A 23,650-nucleotide genomic window follows, 5' to 3' on the forward strand; every position below is an offset into this window, starting at 1 on the left:
TTGCCTGAGAGAGCTACTATTTTGCATCTCTGTGCCATGCTAGGTTTAGCTAGTCCTAATGGTTCCCTGGGGCTTTGGAAGTCTCCCAGGGTCTCTGTTTCTAGCTCTCCAGTGCGGCACACTGATCCACAACTGAAATTTTCTTTCAGAAATATTGTAGAAGGGGACAGGAAGTGTTAAAGAAGCTGGACAGGTGGGAAGATTTTTCCTCTGCAGACTTGCATGTTTATGGACTCAAGCTGCAAACATATAGAAATCAGCTGGAGGAGTTCTGCGCCCGACTGGATGACACCAGGAGTCGGATTGGAGAGACAGTCAGGCTGTACGAATTCTTCGACAAGGTGAGGAAATGAAGCGCTGAGCTTTGAGTAGGGGAAAAGGTATGTGCCCGTGAAAGGACATTTCCACTGCGGAATAGGGTGAAGACCCCATAGTTTTCCTCTGGTCTAATTCTTCTAAGCTCCAGGCCCAGTGTGGTGGGCACATCCTTACAGTCAGCACCAGTGGATAGAAGGGTCCTTCAGCAGTTGTCTTGGAGACCAAGGGACCAGAGTTCTGGTGTCCTGCCTTTCAGCACAGAGGAGGCTGCCAGGCCATGGCAGTGCTGGTGTTTTGCTGAATACCGTGTACTTCATGTTGTGGATAGTTATATGTGTTGATGTGTCAGATGCAGCCCCCTCATTTGCAACCATAAAAAGAGCCAGTTCTCTGTTCTGGGCAAGTCCGTGCGACGAAACCAGGCCTGAGAACATAGTGCCCAGAACCTTGTGGGTGATGGCAGCTTCCTGGTGAGTAGGGTTGCCAATTTTGGTTGGAAGTATTCTGGGAGGTTTCATCACATGATATAATATTTGACTAAAGGTTAGTCTTTAATTCCTGGAGACTCCAGGACAATACTGGAGGATTGGCAACCGTATTGGTGAGGCCCATAGGGAGTGAGTTAGAACAAATGGCCTGAAATCAGGTGAGGCCATGTGCCATGCACATTGTACAGGAGCCCGGAGTGCCCAGAATTCTCACCCCTTTGCCTTGATGTGAACACGGCCTGCTTGCTATCGGGGGATTGGTGCGGGTTAGTTTCTGAGGTCGCCTGTGCAGAAACAGTAAGAGTTTCCATGTACATTTAAAAACCTTTGGCAAGCGTAAAAGGCAAATGAATCCGTGTTCCATTTATTTCCCAGTTGTACAAACACTGGGTACTGACGTTCTCAAATTCCAGAAAGAATCAGACCCTTCCAGTTAAGCTGTACCAGATGTAGGCGCCGCTTAGACGCCGACTCTCTGAATTGCCTTGGCAGCCAGAGGTGTTCGGGGGGGTTGGGGGTGGATTCTGCTAAACCCCAAAACATTCAGAAACAGGCTCCAGCGCAAAGGGGCGAAGAGGAAGTGGCCCAGGATGTTGCTGTGCAGCCGTAAACAAGGTGGTTGTTTGGCGACAGTCTCTGCACATGAGCGTCCCCCATCCCGGGCTATGCTCTGCCCTTGCTCCTGTCATGGAGGGGAGGTCACAGGCGCTCACGGAGAGCAAAATATCCTGGCAGTGTTGTGGAGGGAGCCCCAGGATGTCACAGAACAGCACCCAGAGACTGGAGAGAGGGGTCAGAGGGCTCCAGTGATAAGGATGCCTCGTCCTGTGTGACGCTGGATAACGACCGCGGCCTGTGGCTGCAGATCACTCTCCCCGGCTGAGCAAACCAGGGCACGGAGAAGGGCAGCGACTGATCCAATGTCTCAGGAAGTCTGTGCAGCACTAGGAGTGGCTCCCACATCTCCTGACCCCCAGTCCTTTATTTTAACCCCTGCACTACCCTTTCTTCTGAGAGGAGACTGCCACTGCTACTGTCGTCACTTGTTGGGCAGCAGCTAAACGCAATCTGACCTGCGATGACGTGGCTCGGAGAGCTCCGCCATTCTGAACTGCATAGGATGTTCCATATAGTCCATGTTCTGTTATTTCCTTACCCATTTAATGATTAACATGTCATTTGTACCCTTTAAAAACTTGTTTAGCCCCTTATTTAGAGTCCAGGTAGCTTGTGTCTAAGGAGATGCTGTCCCTTTGTAGAAAAATCTCCATTCGCCTAGTGTTCTGCAGCGCCTGTGGCCTGGGTTGTAAGATGTGGTACAGCACACTCACGTCTGTTCGTGTAACACCAGCAGACCCTGGTTGTCGGCGAGTGGGATCGAACCTGGGACCTCTAGAGCGAAATGCAGGAGCCAAAAGCCATGTGGTCCTTAGCTAAGGCTGCAAAGCAGACTCATCAATCTTTCTCTAACCGGTCTCGGTGCCACTAGAGGGGACAGAACACCACACCCAGAAGGTGTGTGGGTTACATACTTCCCCTAGCTGAGGAAGCATGTCCCAAGCTTCAGAGACTTCCCAGTTGAAATCCCGGATGAGCCCCCACTTGTAACGCCAACAGACCTCGGTTGTCGGCGGGCAGGATCGGACCTGGGGCCTCTGGAGCTAAATGCATGAGCCTCTGCCACATGAGCTAAAAACCATGTGGCTGTTAGCTAAGGCTGTAAAGCAGACACATTAATCTCTCTCTAAGAAGTCTCAGTGCCAATAGATGGGACAGAACACCACACCCAGGAGGTGTGTGGGTTTCATTTGCAGCTGAGCTGGCTCTAAAGAATCATGCTGAACAATGCACAAGGCAGAGCAGGGCTGCGGATAGAAGCTTATCTTACAAGCGCTGCAGGTGCATTGGTGAATGCAAAACTTGACGGAACAATTTGAAAGTTTCATGAGATGATTACATTAGATCTCTATCTCAAATCCATTCTGCCTGCCTAAGGCAAAGTCAAAGGCATGGTCTGCTGTGGAGAGGGAAGAACAGAAGTTCAGTCTAAATTAATTTACTGTCTTCCATTGCCGGGCCTCTCTGATCTCACACAACCACCTTTTGCTCCTGCTGGTGGGTCCCTGACCCCGAAAAGGCCTTCTTGTTAAGCCTGAGCCTGGATGGGGCAGTGGCAGGAGGCTGAGATTAGCAGCTTCCCTGGTTTTCTTCCCCATAAAGATCCTTCAGTGTGCCAGATCACGTGGTCTGGAAGCGAGCTGTCAGGCCGCATGCTCTGTGGGTTTGAGAGTCTCCTTGGCACTGCAGGATATGGCAGGTGCCAGAAGAATGGAGCTCAGGCTTCCATGGGGATTGTGTGGCTGGCCCATGCACACACCTTGCTGCCCAGTGAGAGAGGTGAATTCCACCTCAGGAAATCGGCTGGCTGCTGTCCCAGCTGAGGGCTTCCTGTGGTGGGCAAGTGCTCCCTGGGGTATTGGGTGCAGGGCGTGAGAGGAGGGTAGTGCTGCCCCCCATGGGCAGGCTGGTTGCTGCACCAGGTGCTTCACTGCTTGGCAGACTCCTAAAGACCTATCCTTTGGATCCTGCTCTCGGTCCTGACTTGACTTAGGCCATTAAATGTTGGGTGGGTGAATGATTCCAGTATTCAGTGTCCCAGTGCCCTTTGCAGCATGCATGTTAGGAGGTGCAGCCCTTCCCCAGGAGAGGGACTTGCTGGGCAAACCAGAATTGCCTGAAGGGTTTGTTAGAGGCCGAGGACAAGCCGTTGGAGAAAAGGTTTGTGTGGTAAAGCAGCCTGAGCTGGGGCCAGGCCGCAGGCAGTTCGCACACTGGGCTGGCTGGATTCCTTCTCTCTCCCTCCCCACTCCTCAGAGGATGCAGCTAAGGCCAAGCTGAATGTTTCCCCTTGTCTGTACTTCCTTTATATCGGCAGTTCTTGGTGCCTGACAAAGGCTGGGCATGTGCTGGGCTGAGTGGAAGAGGAGGCTTCCTATCCTGCCCCTGCTGAGGGAAGGAAGGGGGGAGGGTTGCTTCTCTGAGTATGTGTCCATGTGGATCCCAGTGTTGGTGCACATGTGCCTCAAGTGCACAAAGCCAGATTCTTTAGCAGCGCCCATGAGGCTGCACACATGCCCCCCGCCTCCTCATGCTCTATCACGAGGGCACAAAGAGCAGGGCAGGCCCACGACCCCCCCCCCCCCCGCCAGGTTCCCTCTTACCACCTGTGCCAGCAGGATAGAAACTCGCAGTGTTGTATCTGCTGTCAACCCTAGCAGGAGCTGTCTGTACCTACACTCCTTCACTTGGTGCTGACTTCTCTGCCCAAGACTTGGAGTTGCCTGACTACTGGATGGAGTGCTGGATGGTCGGGTTTTGACCTGAATAGGGATGTTCGAGTCTGACTCTTTCGGGCCTGACACCACTCTCAGAGATTGTTCTAGGAGGCAGTGCTTGAGTCCTGTGATTTCTGGTTCAAGTGGAGAATGGAAGGCAAACTGAGCAGCGGCCTGGGATGTGGAATTCACCCAGGCAGGAAAGTCGTCATCTGTGACCATGCAGGTGCCACTTTGTGGGTTCTAATACTTTTATTCACCCCCCCAAACCCAGATCTCAAGTAATCCCAACTTGGCCAAGATCCACTGAAAGGCCAAGATCCACTGAAAGGTAAAGATCCCAAACAACTGGAGCTGTTTGAGAGGAAGTCCCATTCCTCTACATCACTCTCGCTAATTTCCAAACCCTACTAGCCAAATGCAATTTTCTAACATGGGACAGAGTGATGCTATTCATCAGTCAAACTGCCTCACCAGGCTAGACAGGAGTTTAAGGACATTGTAAAAGAGGGACAAGCTAGTGACAAAGACTTGCCTACAAGCCTTAATGAACGCAGCTGACACCCCAACTAGGTCCATGGCTACCATGGAATCATAGAATATCAGGGGTTGGAAGAGACCTCAGGAGGTCATCTAGTCCAACCCCCTGCTCAAAGCAGGACCAACCCCAACTAAATCATCCTAGCCAGGGCTTTGTCAAGCCGGGCCTCAAAAACCTCTAAGGATGGAGATACCGCCACCTCCCTAGGTAGCCCATTCCAGTGCCCCACCATCCTCCTAGTGAAATAGTTTTTCCTAATATCCAACCTAGACCTCCCCCACTGCAACTTGAGACCATTACTCCTTGTTCTGTCATCTGCTACCACTGAGAACAGTCTAGATCCATCCTCTTTGGAACCCCCTTTCAGGTAGTTGAAGGCAGCTATCAAATCCCCCCTCATTCTTCTCTTCTGCAGACTAAACAAGCCCAGATCCCTCAGCCTCTCCTCATAAGTCATGCGTTCCAGTCCCCTAATCATTTTCATTGCCCTCTGCTGGACTTTCTCCAATTCGTCCACATCCTTTCTGTAGTGGGGAGCCGAAAACTGGACGCAATACTCCAGCTGTGGCCTCACCAGTGCCGAATAGAGGGGAATAATCACTTCCCTCGATCTGCTGGCAATGCTCTTACTAATACAACCCAATATGCTGTTAGCCTTCTTGGCACCAAGGGCAAACTGTTGACTCATATCCAGCTTCTCGTCCACTGTAATCCCCAAGTCCTTTTCTGCAGAACTGCTGCTGAGTCAGTTGGTCCCCAGCCTGTAGCGGCTCATGGGATTCTTCCGTTCCAAGAGCAGGACTCTGCACTTGTCCTTGTTGAACCTCATCAGATTTCTTTTGGCTCAATCCTCCAATTTGTCTAGGTCACTCTGGACCCTATCCCTACCCTCCAGTGTATCTGCCTCTCCCCCCAGCTTAGTGTCATCCGCGAATTTGCTGAGGGTGCAATCCATCCCATCATCCAGATCATTAATGAAGATGTTGAATAAAACTGGCCCGAGGACCGACCCCTGGGGCATTCCGCTTGATACTGGCTGCCAACTAGACATCGAGCCATTGATCACTACCCATTGAGACCAAGGATCTCACCAGCTTTCTCTCCACCTTATAGTCCATTCATCCAATCCATATTTCTTTAACTTGCTGGCAAGAATACTGTGGGAGGCAGTATCAAAAGCTTTGCTAAAGTCAAGATATATATCATGTCCACCACTTTCTCCATAACCACAGAGCCAGTTATCTCATCATAGAAGGCAATCAGGTTGGTCAGGCATGACTTGCCCTTGGTGATTCCATGTTGACTGTTCCTGATCACCTTCCTCATCTCCAAGTGCTTCAAAATGGTTTCCTTGAGGACCTGCTCCATGATTTTTCCAGGGACTGAGGTGAGGCCGACCGGTCTGTAGTTCCCCGGATCCTCCTCCTTCCCTTTTTTAAAGATAGGCTCTATATTTGCCTTTTTCCAATCATCCGGGACCTCCCCCGATCGCACGAGTTTTCAAAGATAATGGCCAATGACTCTGCAGTCACATCAGTCAACTCCCTCAGCATCCTCAGATGCAGCGCATCCAGCCCCATGGACTTGTCCATGTCCAGCTTTTCTAAATAGTCCTTAACCTGTTCTTTCACCACTGAGGGCTGCTCACCTCCTCCCCATACTGTGCTGCCCAGGACAGCAGTGTGGAAGCTGACCTTGTGTGTGAAGACCGAGGCAAAAAAAGCATTGAGTGCTTCAGCTTTTTCCACATCTTCTGTCACTGGGTTGCCTCCGCCATTCAGTAAGAGTCCCACACTTTCCCTGACTTTCTTGTTGCTCACATACCTGTAGAACCCTTCTTGTTATCCTTCACATCCCTTGCTAGCTGCAATTCCAGTTGTGCTTTGGCCTTCATGATTACAGCCTTGCATGCTCGAGCAATATTTTTATACTCCTCCCTAGTCATCTGTCCAAGTTTCCACTTCTTGTAAGCTTCCTTTTTGAGTTTAGGCTCACCAAAGATTTCTCTGTTGAGCCAAGCTGGTCGCCTGCCATATTTGCTATTCTTTCTGCACATTGGGAGTGTACAGTGACTATGAGGGCTCCAGGCATTCCTCATGAAGTGTGGGCCCCATTTGAGGTAACAGAGCAGTTTAACAAGAAAACACAGTCCCTTACACTCGCTAAAGGATGCCAAGACAGCCCTATAGCCCCTGTGAATCTACACACATCTGGTATATACCGCAAAACATACCACCCCAACAGCAACACCAACAGAGACAGGGGACACCTTCATACCACAGCCAGTCCAAGATGTGGCCAAGATATGGTAGAGCACGTCAACCCTCCCCAACCCCCCTCCACGCACATCACTCTGTCCACATGGCGGCAAATTTGCCAGTTCAGCTGAGAGCTGCATCACGACCAGCTTAGTGAGTGCTGCTTTTGGAAGCCACCTCGCCTTGTTCCACAGGGCAAGGGTGGGCATCACCACTGACAAATGGGTGATAGATATCGTTACCCATAGCTATACTATCCAGTTCCATCCCCCTTCCCCATCCCTCTTCAGGGATCCTTCTTGTGAGAGCCTTTTACAGTCAGCCATGGCCTCGTTGTCTAGGAGCCATAGAGAAGGTGCCTCAGGAATACAGAGGAAGGGGCTTCTACTCCTTGTATCTCCTCATTCCAGAGACGAAAGGGTCTTCATCCTGTGCTGGATCTGAGGAGGCTCCGCGAACACATTCACTGCCTCAGATTCAGGAGGTAACGCTTGCCTCCATCATTCTGTCACTTCAAGCTCCAGAACTCCTTGTGAACTACAAGAAATTGTCTCTCACACCCTCACAGAGAATATAATTCACAGGAGCTCTGCTCAACTCACAGCCAGCACAGGCTGCTCTGCCACACAGATTCAGGTCCCTTCAGTTCTTCATACATGACATAAGGGCAAGACCATATACAGCAATTCACACGTGCCTTGGATTGCTAGGGCACACATTGGCACATGACTTTGTGATGCCGCTTGCCAGACTTCCCCTGCGGCCATTGCAACACTGGCTAAGGACAGTGCACTCCCCAGCCAAGCACCATCTGAACAAACCTGTCATGGTACAGCCTCAATCCCGCAAGAACTGACCTGGTGGCTGGATCCTTTGAGTATGAGGAAGGAACGTGAGGGACTTCTTGACCCTCTCCCAGAGAGCAACGCTTATGGATGTAAGGACAGGCTGGGGTGTCCACTTGAATCACCTCCAAATGCAATGAGTTTGGCTACGCAGAGCCTTGGCCACTCCCTCACCCTTTTACTACCCCTCTGCTGGCCTGTGGTACTGTGGGAACGGGAGGGACATCTCAGGACCTATTTCACTCAAGCCCAAAAGGTCTTGCGTGCTCTCGCCTCACTCATTTAAGTTTTTTCTCTCTACATTTATGTCTCTAAGTAAAATTGTTTCCCTGGTTGTCTTTGCTCCCCCTCATTCCGTTCATGGAACTTCTTACTCTCATATGTAGCTTGGATTTAGCTTGAGCAAAACCTCTGTTGTGTGCTGAAAAGATCCCTCCATGGGTCCATGAGCCACCTCCAACTCCAAAGGCTCCAGGCCGAGGTTTTCTCCAGCATGTTGAGGGTTTGTGCAAGACTGTGGCTCATTTGTCCCTTGTTGAAGGTTCGGGAAGTTAACCAACCCAGCGAGGGGAACTGCTTTCAGCTGTGGGGGTGCTCCCTCTGCTCCTCCTGCAGCCATTCTCTCAAGGGAAGCTGTGGGCATCCCATTGCTTGGGATGTTTGAGACTGGGCTGGAGGAGGGATTTGACACGCGCTGCCCTGATGGAGGAAGGGCCGGTAAGAGGCTTTCTGCAAGGGAGATATGTGTGCATTTTCTGTCTGCCCCACCAAGCCTGACCTCTGTGGGATTCTCTGGGTTCCCAGTCAGATCCTTTGTGGGGTTCGTTCTGTCAGAGGATCCTTTGCCCCACCAGGATTCTCTCCGGGTCTCTGTCTTGTGGAGACTCCCAGCCCTCCAAGACAGCTGGGTTCTCTCTGTCTCATGTGCACAGCCAGCTCTCCCCTCCAGAGTTTTCTGCTGTGCATGGAGAGCATCCTCCAACCCCACCTGGTGGCCTGTCTGCTGCAGTGCTCCCTCTCCTCCCACCTCCCTGGGCTGGGAGCCCCCCCATCCCCTGTGTGTGTGAGTAGCCCCTTCTGTGACCCTCATGCAGGGTTTCTCATGTCTTGGACTCTGAACACAGACAGCACTCTCCTTTGTGAGTCAGCAAACAAAGGCCTGGCAAGGGAAGGCGGTTCCTGGTCCCTCTGTGACTGAGGGAGGGACAGCCAGCCTGTAATCTATATAGCAGCTCCCCCCCATTGTCCCTGTAGGAATGCTAATGTGGCCGTACATTCCATCTGCCAGCAAGTGTCACTCCTTCTATGGGCCGAAACCGGGGCCGGGGGCCCTGGCTGACATCAGCTCACACAGCTGCATGTGGGCCAGACTTTGCTCTCAGGAGCAGTTCTCTACAGCTCTCCTTGCATTTTCCCTTTGAATCAAATACATTCTCCCCTGCTTTCAGCAGCAAACAGACACTGAAAATGCTCTTGTAAGTACCAAGCATCCAGCATGCCATTGGATCGAGGCGGTTGAGAACAAGACGTTCCATTCAGTAGCTCGTGTGCACTGGTCTGTCTGTGTGTATTCAGGGTGAAGCTTGTGAGCTCTCTGTGTTCAGACAGAGTCCAAAGGACTCTCCATGTGTGGGTGCGTTTGCATGCTCTCTGAAGCCCAGAGTTGCACTGTCTGTCTTTTAATATAGCAGCGACAAACCCACTAATGTGAACTCTCCCTTTATTTGCGAATGCTTTATGATCTTTGCACTCTAGTGTAAATGTAGCTGCTGTGATCGCTGGGTGCCTGGGAAACCCTTGGCATGAGCAGTTAGAGAGTGCAGGCTATCCCTGCGCCTGGCGAGGGGCTCCCTTTTGCTGCATGGCTTTGTTTGGCTGGTTGTGGACAATGTAAGGCAGCAGAAAGCTGTGACTTGGTCCTGCTGGTCACTCCATGCTGCTTCCAGTTGTGCGGGGCTCAGCTGTCCTGTGGGGTGAATGCTCTTTCCCGTTTCAGGGGATGGGCTTGCTATCTAGATTTTGGAATTTGAAAACTAGGGTTTGAAAAATTAACCAGATTCCGCCAAGACAGAAGACTGGACCCCCTCACCAGAGGACATTATGGACAGCAAAACTTGGAGTTCCCACCAGCAAGTTTCAGGGGCATCTCGCTGGTGAGACACCCAGCACCCAGTTCATTCTGCTGCTGGAAAATGGGAAGGAGATGTCCTAGACCACCAGGCTTGCGGATCTTTCTTGTCAGCCTCTAGCCACAAACACTAGAGGAGCAGGCAGCCCATGTGTGTTTCCCCCCCTTTCCCGGGGCAGTGGGGCTCCGGCTTCAGCCCTGGGGCGTTGGGCGGCAGCTCCAGCCATGGGGCTTCGAGTTCCAGCCGCAGGGCTTCATCCCCTGGCTGCGGGGCTTTGGGATCCAGCCCCAGGCTCACCACAACCCCATCACCCATGGCCCCTGCTGCCTCCCTCCCCACCTCTCCATTCAGAGCTTAATTCATTCCCCGGCTTGCCAGGGCTGAGTAAGTCTGCTGTGAAACGTGATATTAACAAACGTACAAATATCAGTTTTCACAGGAGCAGAGGTAGTAGCTAGCAAAGCTAAAAAAAAAAAAAACAGCAACCAAAAAAGCAAAAGAAACAACAACAAAAAAGAGAAGAACATGCAAAGCACCTTATTTTGTTTCTATTCTGTTTAGGTCCAAACAGAAACAAATAGAGACAACTGTACATTATTTTTATTATTGAGTCTGAAAAAAAACTCTACATAAATAAATTACAATTATTTGGACATGGGTATGTGCATAGTTATTTGTTTTTCCTGAAGTTAATTAAGTATTTTAGGAAAAATTGTCAGAGCGGCCACCAGCAAGAGTTGGTGGCCGCACTCTGAGGCCACCAAAATTTTTCATGTGAGAACCCCTGCTCTAACTTGCAGCCCCTGCTATGTTTGGTGGTTCAGTCCCTCCAGCTACTGAATGGGAGAAGGAGCTTTCTGCTTCTGGCTGCAGTGAGGGGACAGCTCTCTGCTACTCAGCCCTTCCCCCTAGGCACAAAGACAAGAGGTGCTATAGAGCAGTGGCTCTCAACCTTTCCAGACCACTGTACCCCTTTTTGCAGTCTGATTTGTCTTGCGTATCCCCAAGTTTCACCTCACTTAAAAACTACGTGCTTACAAAATCAGACATAGAAATACAAAAGTGTCACAGCCCCACTAATACTGAAAGATGGCTGACTTTCTCATTGTTACCATATGATTATAAAATAAATCCATTGGAATATAACTATTGTACTTACATTTCAGTGTGTCGTATACAGAGCAGTATAAACAAGTTGTCTGTATGATATTTTCGTTTGTACTGACTGGTAGTGCTTTTTATGTAGCCTGTTGTAAAACCAGGCAAATCTCTAGGTGAGCTGATGTACCCTGTGGAAGACGTACTCCTGGTTGAGAACCACTACTATAGATGAACCGTAGAGTTTTCAAACTCTGAGCCACCTTTTATTGCATGCAGGCGTCTAGATCAGCCTTCGAGTTACTTGTCTTTAAATGAAGATCAGGTTCCCAGCTCTGTAAATTAGATGATAACCAAAGACAGTGGCAGTGAAAAGCACAGAGTCAAAGAAGAAACTCAGCAAATAAGCCTAATTCCCACGAGGGTAATGGCTACAAACTGGGACATACCCCCACGCGTGGCCTCTGACACCATCCCTTTTGATCAAGAATCCATAGTGGGATAAACATGTAGCATGCTCTCCGTCTACCTCTGCTTATCAGTGGATGGTGTTCTCTCTTCAGGGCGTTCTGCATGAAAGTCCCAAACAGCAGCTTGAGACTCAGGGGGTCTAATTAGCAGCAGCTTGAGACTCAGGAGATTTACTCAGGATAGAGAAAAAAAGATCAGATTAACATAAAATAAGTAGTCTGCATAACACGTGTAGTCTGCCAGTCTGCAAAACTCATCTAGATGGAGTCACCTTGGATTCTTTCTCCCCTCTTAGACAGGCAGCATCTCTGTGAGACAGCCTCTGGTTTCAGGTCCCCTTTCTCTCTTGTCATCTCCCTCAGTTACAGTCTGTGTTTCCTTGTAAAATCAGGCATCCCACAGAGATGTCCTGTCTGAGGTGGTTTATTGTCGTCTTTTATCGTCATCTCTTGTAAAGGGTCCATACCAAGGTGGGTTTGAAAGTCAGTTACTATTACGCCCAGTGCTGCTGAGTGAACAGGCTTGGGGGTGGAAGGTTGATCCACGCAACAGGAGCTCTCAGCTATTTCTGCCCTCTGGTTCTTATGGGAAAAGTTCTCTTCTAAGGCCTATAAACCTCCTTGCTAAAGTTGACTTCTCTGACAAAGTTATTGACCTGGTAGAAAACTCTCTGCCTCGGGTTTAACAAGATGGAGCATTGTATGTAGAGTTCTAAGACTTCTCTCTATACAGTGACTCTGATTTATAACAAAAAGGAATTATTGAAAGATTAAATCCAGCCTGCGACAGCTCATCAAGGGCTTTATGTTTTGCCAAATTAGTGACCAGAGATTTCTGCAGTGTTGATCTTCCTCCAAGAATTCATTGTCAGCTCCATCAGCTTCCAGGCTGTTTCCTCGAGGGGGTCTGTTCTGAGCTGCATTGCTGAATTGACATCCCAAAGGAAATAAGCCTTTGCTCACTCACTGCCACTCTCCTGTCTTAGCAAAGCTTGCGGTTAGAGACTTCACAATGTTCTGTGCTTCTCTTTGTCCTTGTGCTGCATGGCTCAGATGTGGGACGAACAGTTTGTGTCCATCGAGTGCTATTTAACCCACCATCCAAAGACCTCACTGCATTACAGACACGGGTTCTGAGGTGCTACACCCAAGCAACTCTAACAGCTGAAAACAAGGAAGTCTCTGGTTAAGGCAATATGGGTGCACATGCCTTAGCACCCACACCTCACAATGACCAACTGCTCAGTCAGACCACACACCTAGAGAAGACGCTCCCTGACCTTTCCAGTGCAGCAAAACGCATGCACAAAATTCCCGCGACTCGCACTTGATCACGAGCCTGATCCCAAGTGTCTGCTGCCACTGCTCCCCCATTTGCCTCCCTCTCCATTTGCCTCCCAGAGCTTCTCTTCCAGGACTGACTGAATCTTGCTCTGTGGGCCTCTTGCAGCTCACAGAGGGTCCACTCCCCCTGCACCTGGAGACTGATGGGGAGAGGAGGTTGTGGTGGTATCTGCTCAGTAGTGGAAGTAGCTAGGGTTCTTGGCCAACACACATCTCTTCTCAGTAGCCAGGCTACCCTTTTCACCTCCTGCTTGGTATTATCTTTACATTTCCAGGCCTGCCTATATGATGTCTTGTTTAGTTCACGTAGATCCAGCTTCAGACTCCTTGATACACTGCAAAAGATCTGAACCCCTCTGCCCTTGCGGCTTCTATTCCCCAAGACTTTCGGGTCAGTTGAGATCCTCAACGTAAATATTTCCATGTGCCCCCATTCCTCCCTTCTTGTACAGAACATAGTTGCATCTGTGAAAGTCAGTGACTTGCAGGCTTTCTGAGCAAAATAGAATCTAAACATGCAGAAATCAGAACTTTTATAGCCACCTTCCTAATGACAGTAAAGCATCCTCTCTTTTCTCTGGGCTGAGGGATTTCTCAGCTTCACTCACAAGAAACCCATCGAGGAGTTCACACCCCACCCCCACCCCTTCCCGGTTGAGTTTGTTGCTGACAGTGACCTCTCCTGGACTGTGTCAAGTACCCTATTCATGGAATCCAACTACACTTTCTGGAAGGCGTTCTTCCCCATGATTTTGCAATGTGAGTGGGACTCACAGGAATGCTCACCTGTTGGCATCTGCTACTCGCTCCAGGAGACTCAAAGTCCACTTCGTCAGGGCATGGGAATTTAACAAATCGACAATCTGGCCATGGAGCTTGACCCTCCCCAGTTTGTACAGAGGGGGTGTAGCTCACAAGGCTCCAATTTGCATATCAAAGGCCTAGTTATACAGGCTGGGATGTCCTATTAAAGTCCCAGGTCCCAAACCATGTCTCCTGCTGTCTCCAGCCACATTCCCATGGCTATCCCAAGTCTTAGGTTGCTTCTAAACTGGTGGGACTGTTTCTAGTCTTTTAAAAGACAATGAACACCGAAGAATTGACAGACCTTCTGTGTACGCAAGCCCCACTCAAAGCAGTGGTGGTTTGCTTCAGTTCCACGTATCCTAAGGTGAGTCAGTGATAGGTTCATAGATTCTAAGGCCAGAAGGGATCATTGTGATCATCTAGTCTGACACCCTGCATAACACAGGCCAGAGAACTTCCTCAACATAATTCCTAGAGCAGAGCTTTTAGAAAAACATCCAAGCTTGATTTCAAAATTGTCAGTGATGGAGACTCTCACTGTTAGAAATCGACACCTTATTTTCAGTTTGAATTTGTCTAGCTTCAACTTCCAACCATTGGATTGTATTAAACCTTTCTCCTCTAGACTGAATAGCCCATTATTAAATATTTGTTCCCCGTGTAGGTACTTATGAATTGTAATCAATCCATCTCTCAACCCTCTCTTTGTTAAGCTAAATACATTGTGTGCCTTGAGTCTATCAAATACTGTCACAACATTAGTTTTCTTCCAGTCTTCTGGAACTTCCCCTGTGTTTCAAAACTTATTGAAATGCAACATTAACAGCCCAGTGAGCTCCTCAGTCAGGTCTTTTACAACTCTTGACGGCAAGTTATCTGGTTCCCAATTATCATTTACATTTTTCTGATTCAATTCTTCCTCCCTGTTGATTTGGCTCATAACTGTTTTCAGCTTTGAGCAACTGTCTCTTTTAAAGCACAAAGTATTATACATCACTGAAATGGACTTTATTCTGTCTGCACATTATAAAAGTGCACAAAGGTGGTGACACAAAGGTATCGGAAGGAGAGCTTCTCTCCTTGTTTAGCCCTGATAAAATCACCCATCTCATGGATCGGCCAGCTCATGTCTTTATGTGATTACATGGCCATAGCGGAACGCATAACTGCTGATATGGGGTAGGTTTGCTGACTAAGGGCAGGCATGTTTTCTGGGAAATGGCCAGTGGACTGTGGACGGACATGCCCATTGTGGCTACAGGATGGGTACTGTCATAACTATCAAGAAGTCAACTCCTGCCTCTGATTGGCCCATGATGCCAGCCTCCGTCGCCCGCCTATTAAATTTTCAAACAAGCACCATGATGCTTTCTCCCATGCTGCCCCTCGCACACTGCTCCCTGTAAACATCCACAAAGCTACCTCATTTGCCTCCTTCACATCCCTCCTTCAAACTCTCTTTTGCCATGATGCCTACAAAACACTTGACAATTGTTAGTCCACTGGTGTGCTGAGACCATGGCCTGTCATGCTGGTCAATACTGCCTCATTGTTCCCTTGTACGTCCTTGTCTGTCTGGTGCCTGCATCTGTCTGCTGCCGCTTGCCTTGTACCTGGATTGTCAGCTTCTTGTTCTATGTTTGTACAGCAGTTAGCACCGGGGTGAGGGGCGGGGGTCCTGGTCCCTGGCGAGGCCACGTACGCAGTGCAAATAATACATCATCATAATAATAGCTCAGAAGATGAGCAGGATGGCTGGATGTAGGCGGGCTAGTAATTTTAGTGCCATTACCTCCCCTACTAAGAGGGGATGAGGAGACCATGTTACCAACCCAGCGATTCACTTCTATTCCAAATGTGTATATCTCTCCTGCAGCAGTGCCTGAAGATCTGATCTCCTTAGTTAGGGGATTTTTTACCAGATATATCAGGAGTAAGATAAGATCTTGCTTTGTTCAGTTTCTGCTAGTTAATTTAACCCAGACAGAACTCCAAATTCAGTGTGGGGATGCAAAATTCTTCATTTGCAGGGAGCGGAGTAATGAATGAATGAATGAATGAATCATCTGTGTAAAGAGGAAGTGACAGGCTATGATGAGCCTTCTATGAGAGACTATGCTATGAAATACCTGGTTTCTGACACATGAAAAGGTCACAGGTGAATTCCATCTCTGTGAATTCCATCATGTGTTTTGAAGGGACTGGACATCTTTGTTTTAGGATGTGGAAGAAGGGTTTTGCTTTCCTTTCCCCATGAAAGATCAGAATCGGCTTTCTCCAAAGCACTTGTGAACTTGGGAGCAGTTAGTTTCTTGCCTTGCCATGCAATATGTCTTTAGGTTTTAGTGGGGACATTTTTTCCTGCTATTGTTGCGGTGTTAAAATACAAGGTGGCGTGTCCAGTGCCCAGTGCTGGGTGTTCTCCGCTCGCTTCAGTAGCTTTAGTGTGAAGTTAAGGGGCCCTTCCCCCACCTTGTTTTCTCTAGTTACCAGGGATTGTCCATCTGGTATTTAGGCTAGCAGCATTTGCTTGTGAATAGCAGAGTTGGTAGGGTGCACTAATTGGGCGCCATTGCTTCAGTCTGACTGCAATGGATGATGGCACTTGGCACGAGGATTTGCACTCAGCCGCAGTATGGATCCCCTCTGTAGAAATATGAAGGTAGGATTAGGTTTATTTTTCAAACTTAATCACTCAGTAATGTGGTGCCTACGTGGCCTGAAGTTTGTCTCTCTGCTGGGCATTGTTAATGTGCTGCCTGAGAGCCTCACCGCTATTGTCACAGGCAGATACAAAGCAGACCCAAAGCAAATTAGAAGCCGAGGGCTGTACGGAAACAATTTCTAGTGTAACTAATTGCTCTAAGTTAGCAGAGATGCAGGGTTTTCTTTGTTTGTGTATGGGCTGCTTTGTTATGATGGTCACATGTAAGCCTGGATAACATGCCAGTGTTTTCAGTCTAAAATTGTTTTTTCATGGCGTCGTTGAGAACTATTAAAGTGGGGTGTAATCTCCAGACAGCAGGTCTCATCAGCTTGGGTTTCCCATATTGCAAAATGTGACAAAGGACACTTTGCTGTTGTGACTGTGGACAAATTCTAGTGGTTGTCCAGGTGTGGTGTGGATTTGTGAGGGAATGGGTTTGAATGATTGGGTTTTTTAATACAAAGAATCGTTCTCGGAGTAAATGCAGAGTGCTTTCTCCGTCAGATTGTTTGCTGGGGACAGAAGGGAGAGAGACATTTTCTTTGGCTTTCGCTCTATTGTGTGCTCCGTCGCTCTGAAAGCTTGCACTGTGAGGATTGTCTTTGCAGAGAATGACAGTCTGTGGGGTCCCAACTCTGCTGAGTTCAGTGCCTTGGCAGCTGACTGCTGGAGATAAATGCAGCGCAGGACCCCACTGTAGGAGGAGCCGAGGCCAGCTTCAAAAAGCCCCTACATGTTACACTTTATATAAAAACCTGGCATGTGCTTGGCACAGTTCAGGTCAATGCTGCATGTAGCGTTCCGGCAACTGGAGCAGAGATCCAAGGAAAGGCCTCCCACACCCTACACACAGCACGGAACTGAGCTGTGCCAAGCCCTTTCCCAATTTCTGTGTAAAGCACCAAAGCACCCGCCTGCCAGGAGCGTTTTTTCAAACTCCCATCTGAAATGCTGATTGCTAGTTACATTGCGGTCATGGCTGGAGGCCCCAACCAGACTGAAGCCTCATGATGCTGTTTGCTATGTATCCATCTAGTAAGAGACAGCCCCTGCCCCAGAGAACTTGCAGGGGGTAAAACTAGACAGGTGTAGCAGGTACACAGAGTGGCGAGGGTAATAGTGCTTTCATACAGTAGCTGTGTGCAGTTCGTAGGGGCCAAGGATGGTTTGGTTGTTTGAAATCAATAATGTCTCAGTAGCGGTATTCCCAGCTCACCCCCTGCCTGCTCATTCCTCCCTTTCCCAATGCGGAAATACCACAGGGGCCAGGGGACGTAGTGTCGGGCAGTGCCAGAACCACAGCGGCCTGGGACTTACAGCAGCTTTTTGTTGCCGTCCTCCTTGAGGCTGATCACTAGTGGCAAGGGGCTTAGACACAAGGCCACCAGTAGACTCTCAGCCTATGCTTCATTCTCAGCAGAGACACAGACAGTCCTTTGTGGCTTCCTGGGTTTCTGCTGTCACCTTCTTTGATCTTCTCTGTACAGTCATTCGTTTCTGCTTCAGAGGCTCAGATGCGTGACCCGTCAGCATCGGCCTCACTACTCCCTGGGATGGAAGATTCTCCAGGGCCTGGGAGCAGTGTGCTTTCTTCAACTCTGAAGAGGGAGCCTGAGTGGTTGATGTGACTCTGTCTCCCACTCCAGACACCTCCTCAGTCATGTTGGAGGTTTGTACCAGGGTCGAATTTAGGGCAGCCAACTGCATGGGGTGCCAGGCTTGGGGGGCGCCGGGCTCGGGATGCTGTTTTTGTTCTTAGGAACGAAAGGGAAAATAGAATGTATTGATCGTACAATTTTGAACAGGCAGGGCAAAATGGAGAATATGACGTTTCCAATAAATGAGCAGAAGCGACACTTCTAAAAGTCACACTGCGAAAGATGTCATTTACAGTAAGATTTGTTGATGACGAGGATGGCTGTATCCAAGTAAAGGACCATTTTATCTGTTTCCGGTCTGGGGACAACTCTACTGGAAAAGGCCTAACAGGACTGTTTATGAATGTTTTGAATGAGAATAAAATAAAACTTCAGGACTGCTTTGGCCAAGGCTATGACAACGGTGTGACCATTACAGGTAGAAACAGTGGCATCCAGGCAAGGATACTTGCACTGAATCCAAGAGCTTTCTTCATGCCTTATGGCTGCCATTCCCTCAACCTAGTTGTGTCAGATGCAGCATCATCTTCTTTAAATTCAGTATCTTTCTTCGGAGTACTGCAAAGGATACACATCTTGTTTTCAGTATCAACTATCAGGTGGAAGATCTTCACAGACAATGTTACAAAACTGACTGTGAAGCCCGACTAAGTAACTCTCACTGGGAGAGCTGCATTGACAGCGTAAGGCCAGTGAGATACCATGGGGTTTATAGTGCCCTGATGGAATTGGCACAGTCAAGTAAAGTTGAGGCCAGAATCTGACATGAGGCACAAAGCCTGGCAAACCAGATCACTGACTTCAAATTTCTGGTCTCAATTGTGGTTTGGCACGATATCCTGTTCCAACTAAACGTTGTTAGCAAGGCATTACAAACTCAGTCGATGGACACCGCGACATCTACTATTTTGATGAGAAGCTGCCTCGATTTCGTTGTGGCCTACAGAGACAACGGATTTGAAGATGCCATCACTGCTGCCAAAGAAATGGCAGAAAATTTAGGATTTGAGCCTGTCTTCAAGGAAACTTGCATTCATTGGAAGAAGAGACAATTTGATTACGAGGGCAGAGATGAGGTGATGGGAGGCTCGGAAGAAAAATTCAAGAGGGAGTTTTTCTGCTCGCTTGTTGACACTGCTTGAGTGTCCATTGAAGAAAGGCTTAGACAAATGAAGCACGGCAGAAAGACCTGGGAGTTTTTGTATGACCTTAGTAAGCTGCCAGGTCAGGAAAACACTCTTAAGAATTGTACGGACCTTCACCGGACCCTGACACATGGGGAATGTTCGGATGTCAGGGATAAAGACCTCTATGTCGAATTCGACATCTTTCACGTTTTGCCACACGGGAAGCACTCTCCACTCCAAGTTCTCCATTCATGATGCAGAGCTGAAGGATGCTTTTCCTAACATGTGGATAGCTTTGAGGATTCTGATCACGCTGTCGGTCACAGTCGTGAGTGGTGAACGCAGCTTTTCAAAGCTCAGGCTCATTAAAACATATCTTCGATCAACGATGGCTGATGAGAGACTGACATAGCTTGCTATTTTATCACTTGAAAATGCTATTGGCCAGTCTTTGGATCTCTCTGACACAGTGCATCAGTTGATGAGGGCAGAGGCAAGAAAAGTGATCTTTTGAACGAAAGGACTAGGGTTAACATTCTAAAGCCATCACTGACTGTAAGACTGGTCCACCCAGTGTTGGTGCACAGTTCAATTTCTTGATGTTATTACATTTCAGTTATTCTTAAAATTAAAAAGTTTCTATAAGCTTAGAGGAAACTGTTTTTTTTATTTGCTTATATATGGCATGAATAAATACAGATTTACAGATCCTAGCAAATTTATAATATTATATGACAGGGATAAATCATGCATGCAAATCGTGCATCAAAGTCGTGAAATAGGATATGAATGCGATAAAAAATAAGGTATTAAAAAGTTTAACAAATGGATGGTGGGGCGCCAAAGGTGCTCTTCGCCTGGGGTGCCATTTGGTCTAGGGCCAGCCCTGGTTTACACACTCTTCTCCCTTTGGCTTCTCCTTCTCCTTGGGGATTAAGCATGATGCCCCCTCAACATCCTTACAGTCCTTATGGCTCTTTGATTCTTGGCTTATTGTGTGTGGTGGCAGCCCTTGTTCCTAGAGCCTATTGTTGTTAGTCCGTATGTGAAAAACGCTAAGCACCCTGAGCACTAAGGAGAAGCCAACTATTGGGTTCATTTTCTCCAAAAGGCACATCTCCTCCTTCGGCTCCCCCATATTACGGCCTTTCACGCATGGGGAGAGGAGGAAGAAGTGGTGAAAGAACAGGGGTCTACCAGTCCATCCTTTTCTTAACTCCATCCCCAGATAACAGGATGCCCATCTCTTGTTCCTTCACTCGTGGTGCCTTTAAGCCGTTCTAGGAGACGTGTCCTGCTTTTCTGAAGGGTTATTGGTCCCTGTGACTACAGTCCATGAGAAATCTCTTCTGTGTGTCTGTGGATTTTAAGGAAGAAAAGATTCTTGATCTGCTGATTATTGAAGGACTTTGAACCTGAGTGAAAAGTGCTGCTCAGACCAGATGCTGTGTCCGCAGTGCTGAGTGGAGATCTGAATGCCACCCACTCGTTGTGGGTTTGAAGTGTTCTCTTGTCACCCTTTACGTGGGCAGCCCTTTAACGTTGCTGTGATGGGTGCTGTAGAAATCCCCGAGACACAAATTTCAGGTAGCTTCTGTTCTTGAATGTGTACCAATCCACGCTCATGCTGTAGGTAGCAGTGAAAAATACCCTGGTAATTTATTGATTAGGGAGCAGTAAATCCACCTTCTCTCTGACAGTGTGCCACACCTTTCTGAGGCACATATTCTGGCTCTCCCTAATGGAATGGTCACTGCAAACTCTGCTTTACCCTGGTCCCTTGGTCTAGGACAGGTCCGGCACTGCCATCTAAATTCCATTGGGGGGTGGGTAGGCTCTGTGAGGGGAGGCCGGTTACAATCCTTTTGATAACGAGTTTCAGGAAAGGCCTCTCTATGGTTTAACACTAATTAGATCATAAAAGATGGCAGTTTCTTTCCTGGCTGACCCCAGAGTTAATTCCTTGGGCATAATTTGAGAATGTCAGTAGCATCCAGCTCCTCCACCACACACAGACCTGCATGTTTGTAGTGTGCAAGCTGTTTGTTAGCTTCTGGAGAAATGAAGCCAGAGCCCACACACACACCCCGGCAGCTGAAGCCTGGAGCCCCTCCTCCCCAGCGGCTGAAGCCCAGAGCCTCAGTCCCCCTCCACCCTCTCCACACATCCCAGTGCACCCCAGAGTGGGAGGTCAGCTGGGAGCTTCTCTGTCATAGAATCATAGAATCTCACGGTTGGAAGGGACCTCAGGAGGTCATCTAGTCCAACCCCCTGCTCAAAGCAGGACCAACCCCAACTAAATCACCCTGTCCTGCACCCTGGGGCCATTTCCCAGCACGGGTCTACGTGAGCTGGCTGACATATGAAATTAAAGGTGAGGAAAGGCCTGAGTGGGCAAAGCCCATGGAAGGGCTGGTGCACACATTGTTCACTTGGGTGCTGGGCGGTGCTTTCCTTGCTGCTGTTCTGCGGCTGGAAAGTGCAGTTGTGAAGATGACGTGACCTGGAAAAGCCGCAGTGGCCATTTAGCCATCCACTGCAGGGAGGATGGAAGGCAGAGGCCATTGTGCAGCGGACAAAGCTGGATTATTAACTAGCCTGTGACAGGCACTGGGGACTTGAATTGCCATCAAGATTTACAATCATTTCTAAAAAAGAAAAGGAGTACTTGTGGCACCTTAGAGACTAACCAATTTATTTGAGCATGAGCTTTCGTGAGCTACAGCTCACTTCATCATCTGAGCTCATGCTCAAATAAATTGGTTAGTCTCTAAGGTGCCACAAGTACTCCTTTTCTTTTTGCGAATACAGACTAACACGGCTGTTACTCTGAAACCAATCATTTCTAAGTTCCTCTTGGGCTGCTAGCTTCTCCTGGCTCCTTTCTGCCGCTGCCAGGGAACCTTCCAGCAACAACGGGAGCCACTGCCCCACCCCCGGGCACAGCCCAGTGAAATTAATTATGTGTCACATGGGGGACAGCATCGCCCAGGCTCTGCTGCTGCTGGCTGGTCGCCCCCATCCCGCCCTCACCTTCCTGGAGATGAGATGTCACTGCCACAGCACAGAACAACCTGGTTCCAACCCACTGAGACCAGCCCAGTCTACCCAGTGACAGCCCTGCGCCTTCCCCTCTTTCCATCCCCCCCACGGACACCCCCCCACGGACACACTCCAAACCTGGCCCTCCCACGCCCACAGGCACTCCTTCCCCACCCAGGTGTGTTCTTTAAAAGCCTATTGCCGGGGTAGGGAGGAGGCAGGACTGGACGGACTGTCGTTGTGCTAGGCAGGTCAGCACGGGGCTGCTGCTGTCCGCAGGCTTTGGTTGTTGTTGTTTTAGATCTGGCAGCATTTGTCCTGGAGCAGCTGCTGCGGTTTCTGAAGTAGCTTCTTGCTTTGCGTGTGTAGTGAGACTGCCTGGGCACACGCCATGTAACTGCAGCTCAAAAGACCAGTAGTTGAAGGACTGAGGAGGCTCCCAGGCCCTTGCATCTGTCTCTGGAGTGGCTCTGTTCTGTCTCTTGCCTCTGCAGATATGGCCCTGTGCATTGGCATTCAGTTACCATTCAAAAAGAACAGGAGGACTTGTGGCACCTTAGAGACTAACAAATTTATTTGAGCATAAGCTTTCGTGAGCTACAGCTCACTTCATCGGATGCATTCAGTGGTTACTCAGATAAATTTGTTAGTCTCTAAGGTGCCAGAAGTACTCCTCTTCTTTTTGCGGATACAGACTAACACGGCTGCTACTCTGAAATTTATTAGAGCACAAGCTTCCGTGGGCTACAGCTCACTTCATCGGATGCATAGAATGGAACATATAGTAAGAAGAAATATATATACAGATAAGTTGGAAGTTACCATACAAACTGTGAGAGGCTAATTAGTTAAGATGAGCTATTATCAGCAGGAGAAAAAAAACTTTTGTAGTGATAATCAAGATGGACCATTTAGACAGTTGACAAGAAGGTGTGAGGATACTTAACATGGGGAAATAGATTCAATATGTGTATTGACCCAGCCCCTCCCAGTCTCTATTCAAACCCAAGTTAATGGGATCTAGTTTGCATATTAATTCAAGCTCAGCAATTTCTCACTGGAGTCTGTTTTTGAAGCTTTTCTGTTGCAAAATTGCCACCTTTAAATCTGTTACTGAGTAGCCAGAGAGGCTGAAGTGCTCTCCTGCTGGTTTTTGAATGTTATGATTCCTGATGTCAGATTTGTATCCATTTATTCTTTTAATATGTAAACTAGATCCCATTAACTTGGGTTTGAATAGAGACTGGGAGTGGCTGGGTCAATACACATATTGAATCTATTTCCCCATGTTAAGTATCCTCACACCTTCTCGTCAACTGTCTAAATGGCCATCTTGATTATCACTACAAAAGTTTTTTTTCTCCTGCTGATAATAGCTCATCTTAACTAATTAGCCTCTCACTGTTTGTATGGTAACTTCCAACTTATCTGTATATATGTATATATCTATATCACTATCTTACTATATGTTCCATTCTATGCA

General features: G+C 48.5%; 1 protein-coding gene across 1 annotated transcript in view; it reads left to right on the forward strand.

Moving 5' to 3' along the window:
* Positions 1-23,650, forward strand: part of PLEKHG4 (pleckstrin homology and RhoGEF domain containing G4) — a 138,140-nt gene that overhangs the window by 91,852 nt on the left and 22,638 nt on the right. Inside the window, exon 14 of the mRNA XM_077831409.1 lies at positions 150-341. Within this exon, the coding sequence (XP_077687535.1) occupies positions 150-341 (192 nt within the window). The remainder of the gene's footprint in view (positions 1-149; positions 342-23,650) is intronic.

This window comes from Eretmochelys imbricata, chromosome 12 (assembly GCF_965152235.1).
Source record: "Eretmochelys imbricata isolate rEreImb1 chromosome 12, rEreImb1.hap1, whole genome shotgun sequence".
NCBI lineage: Eukaryota > Metazoa > Chordata > Testudines > Cheloniidae > Eretmochelys > Eretmochelys imbricata.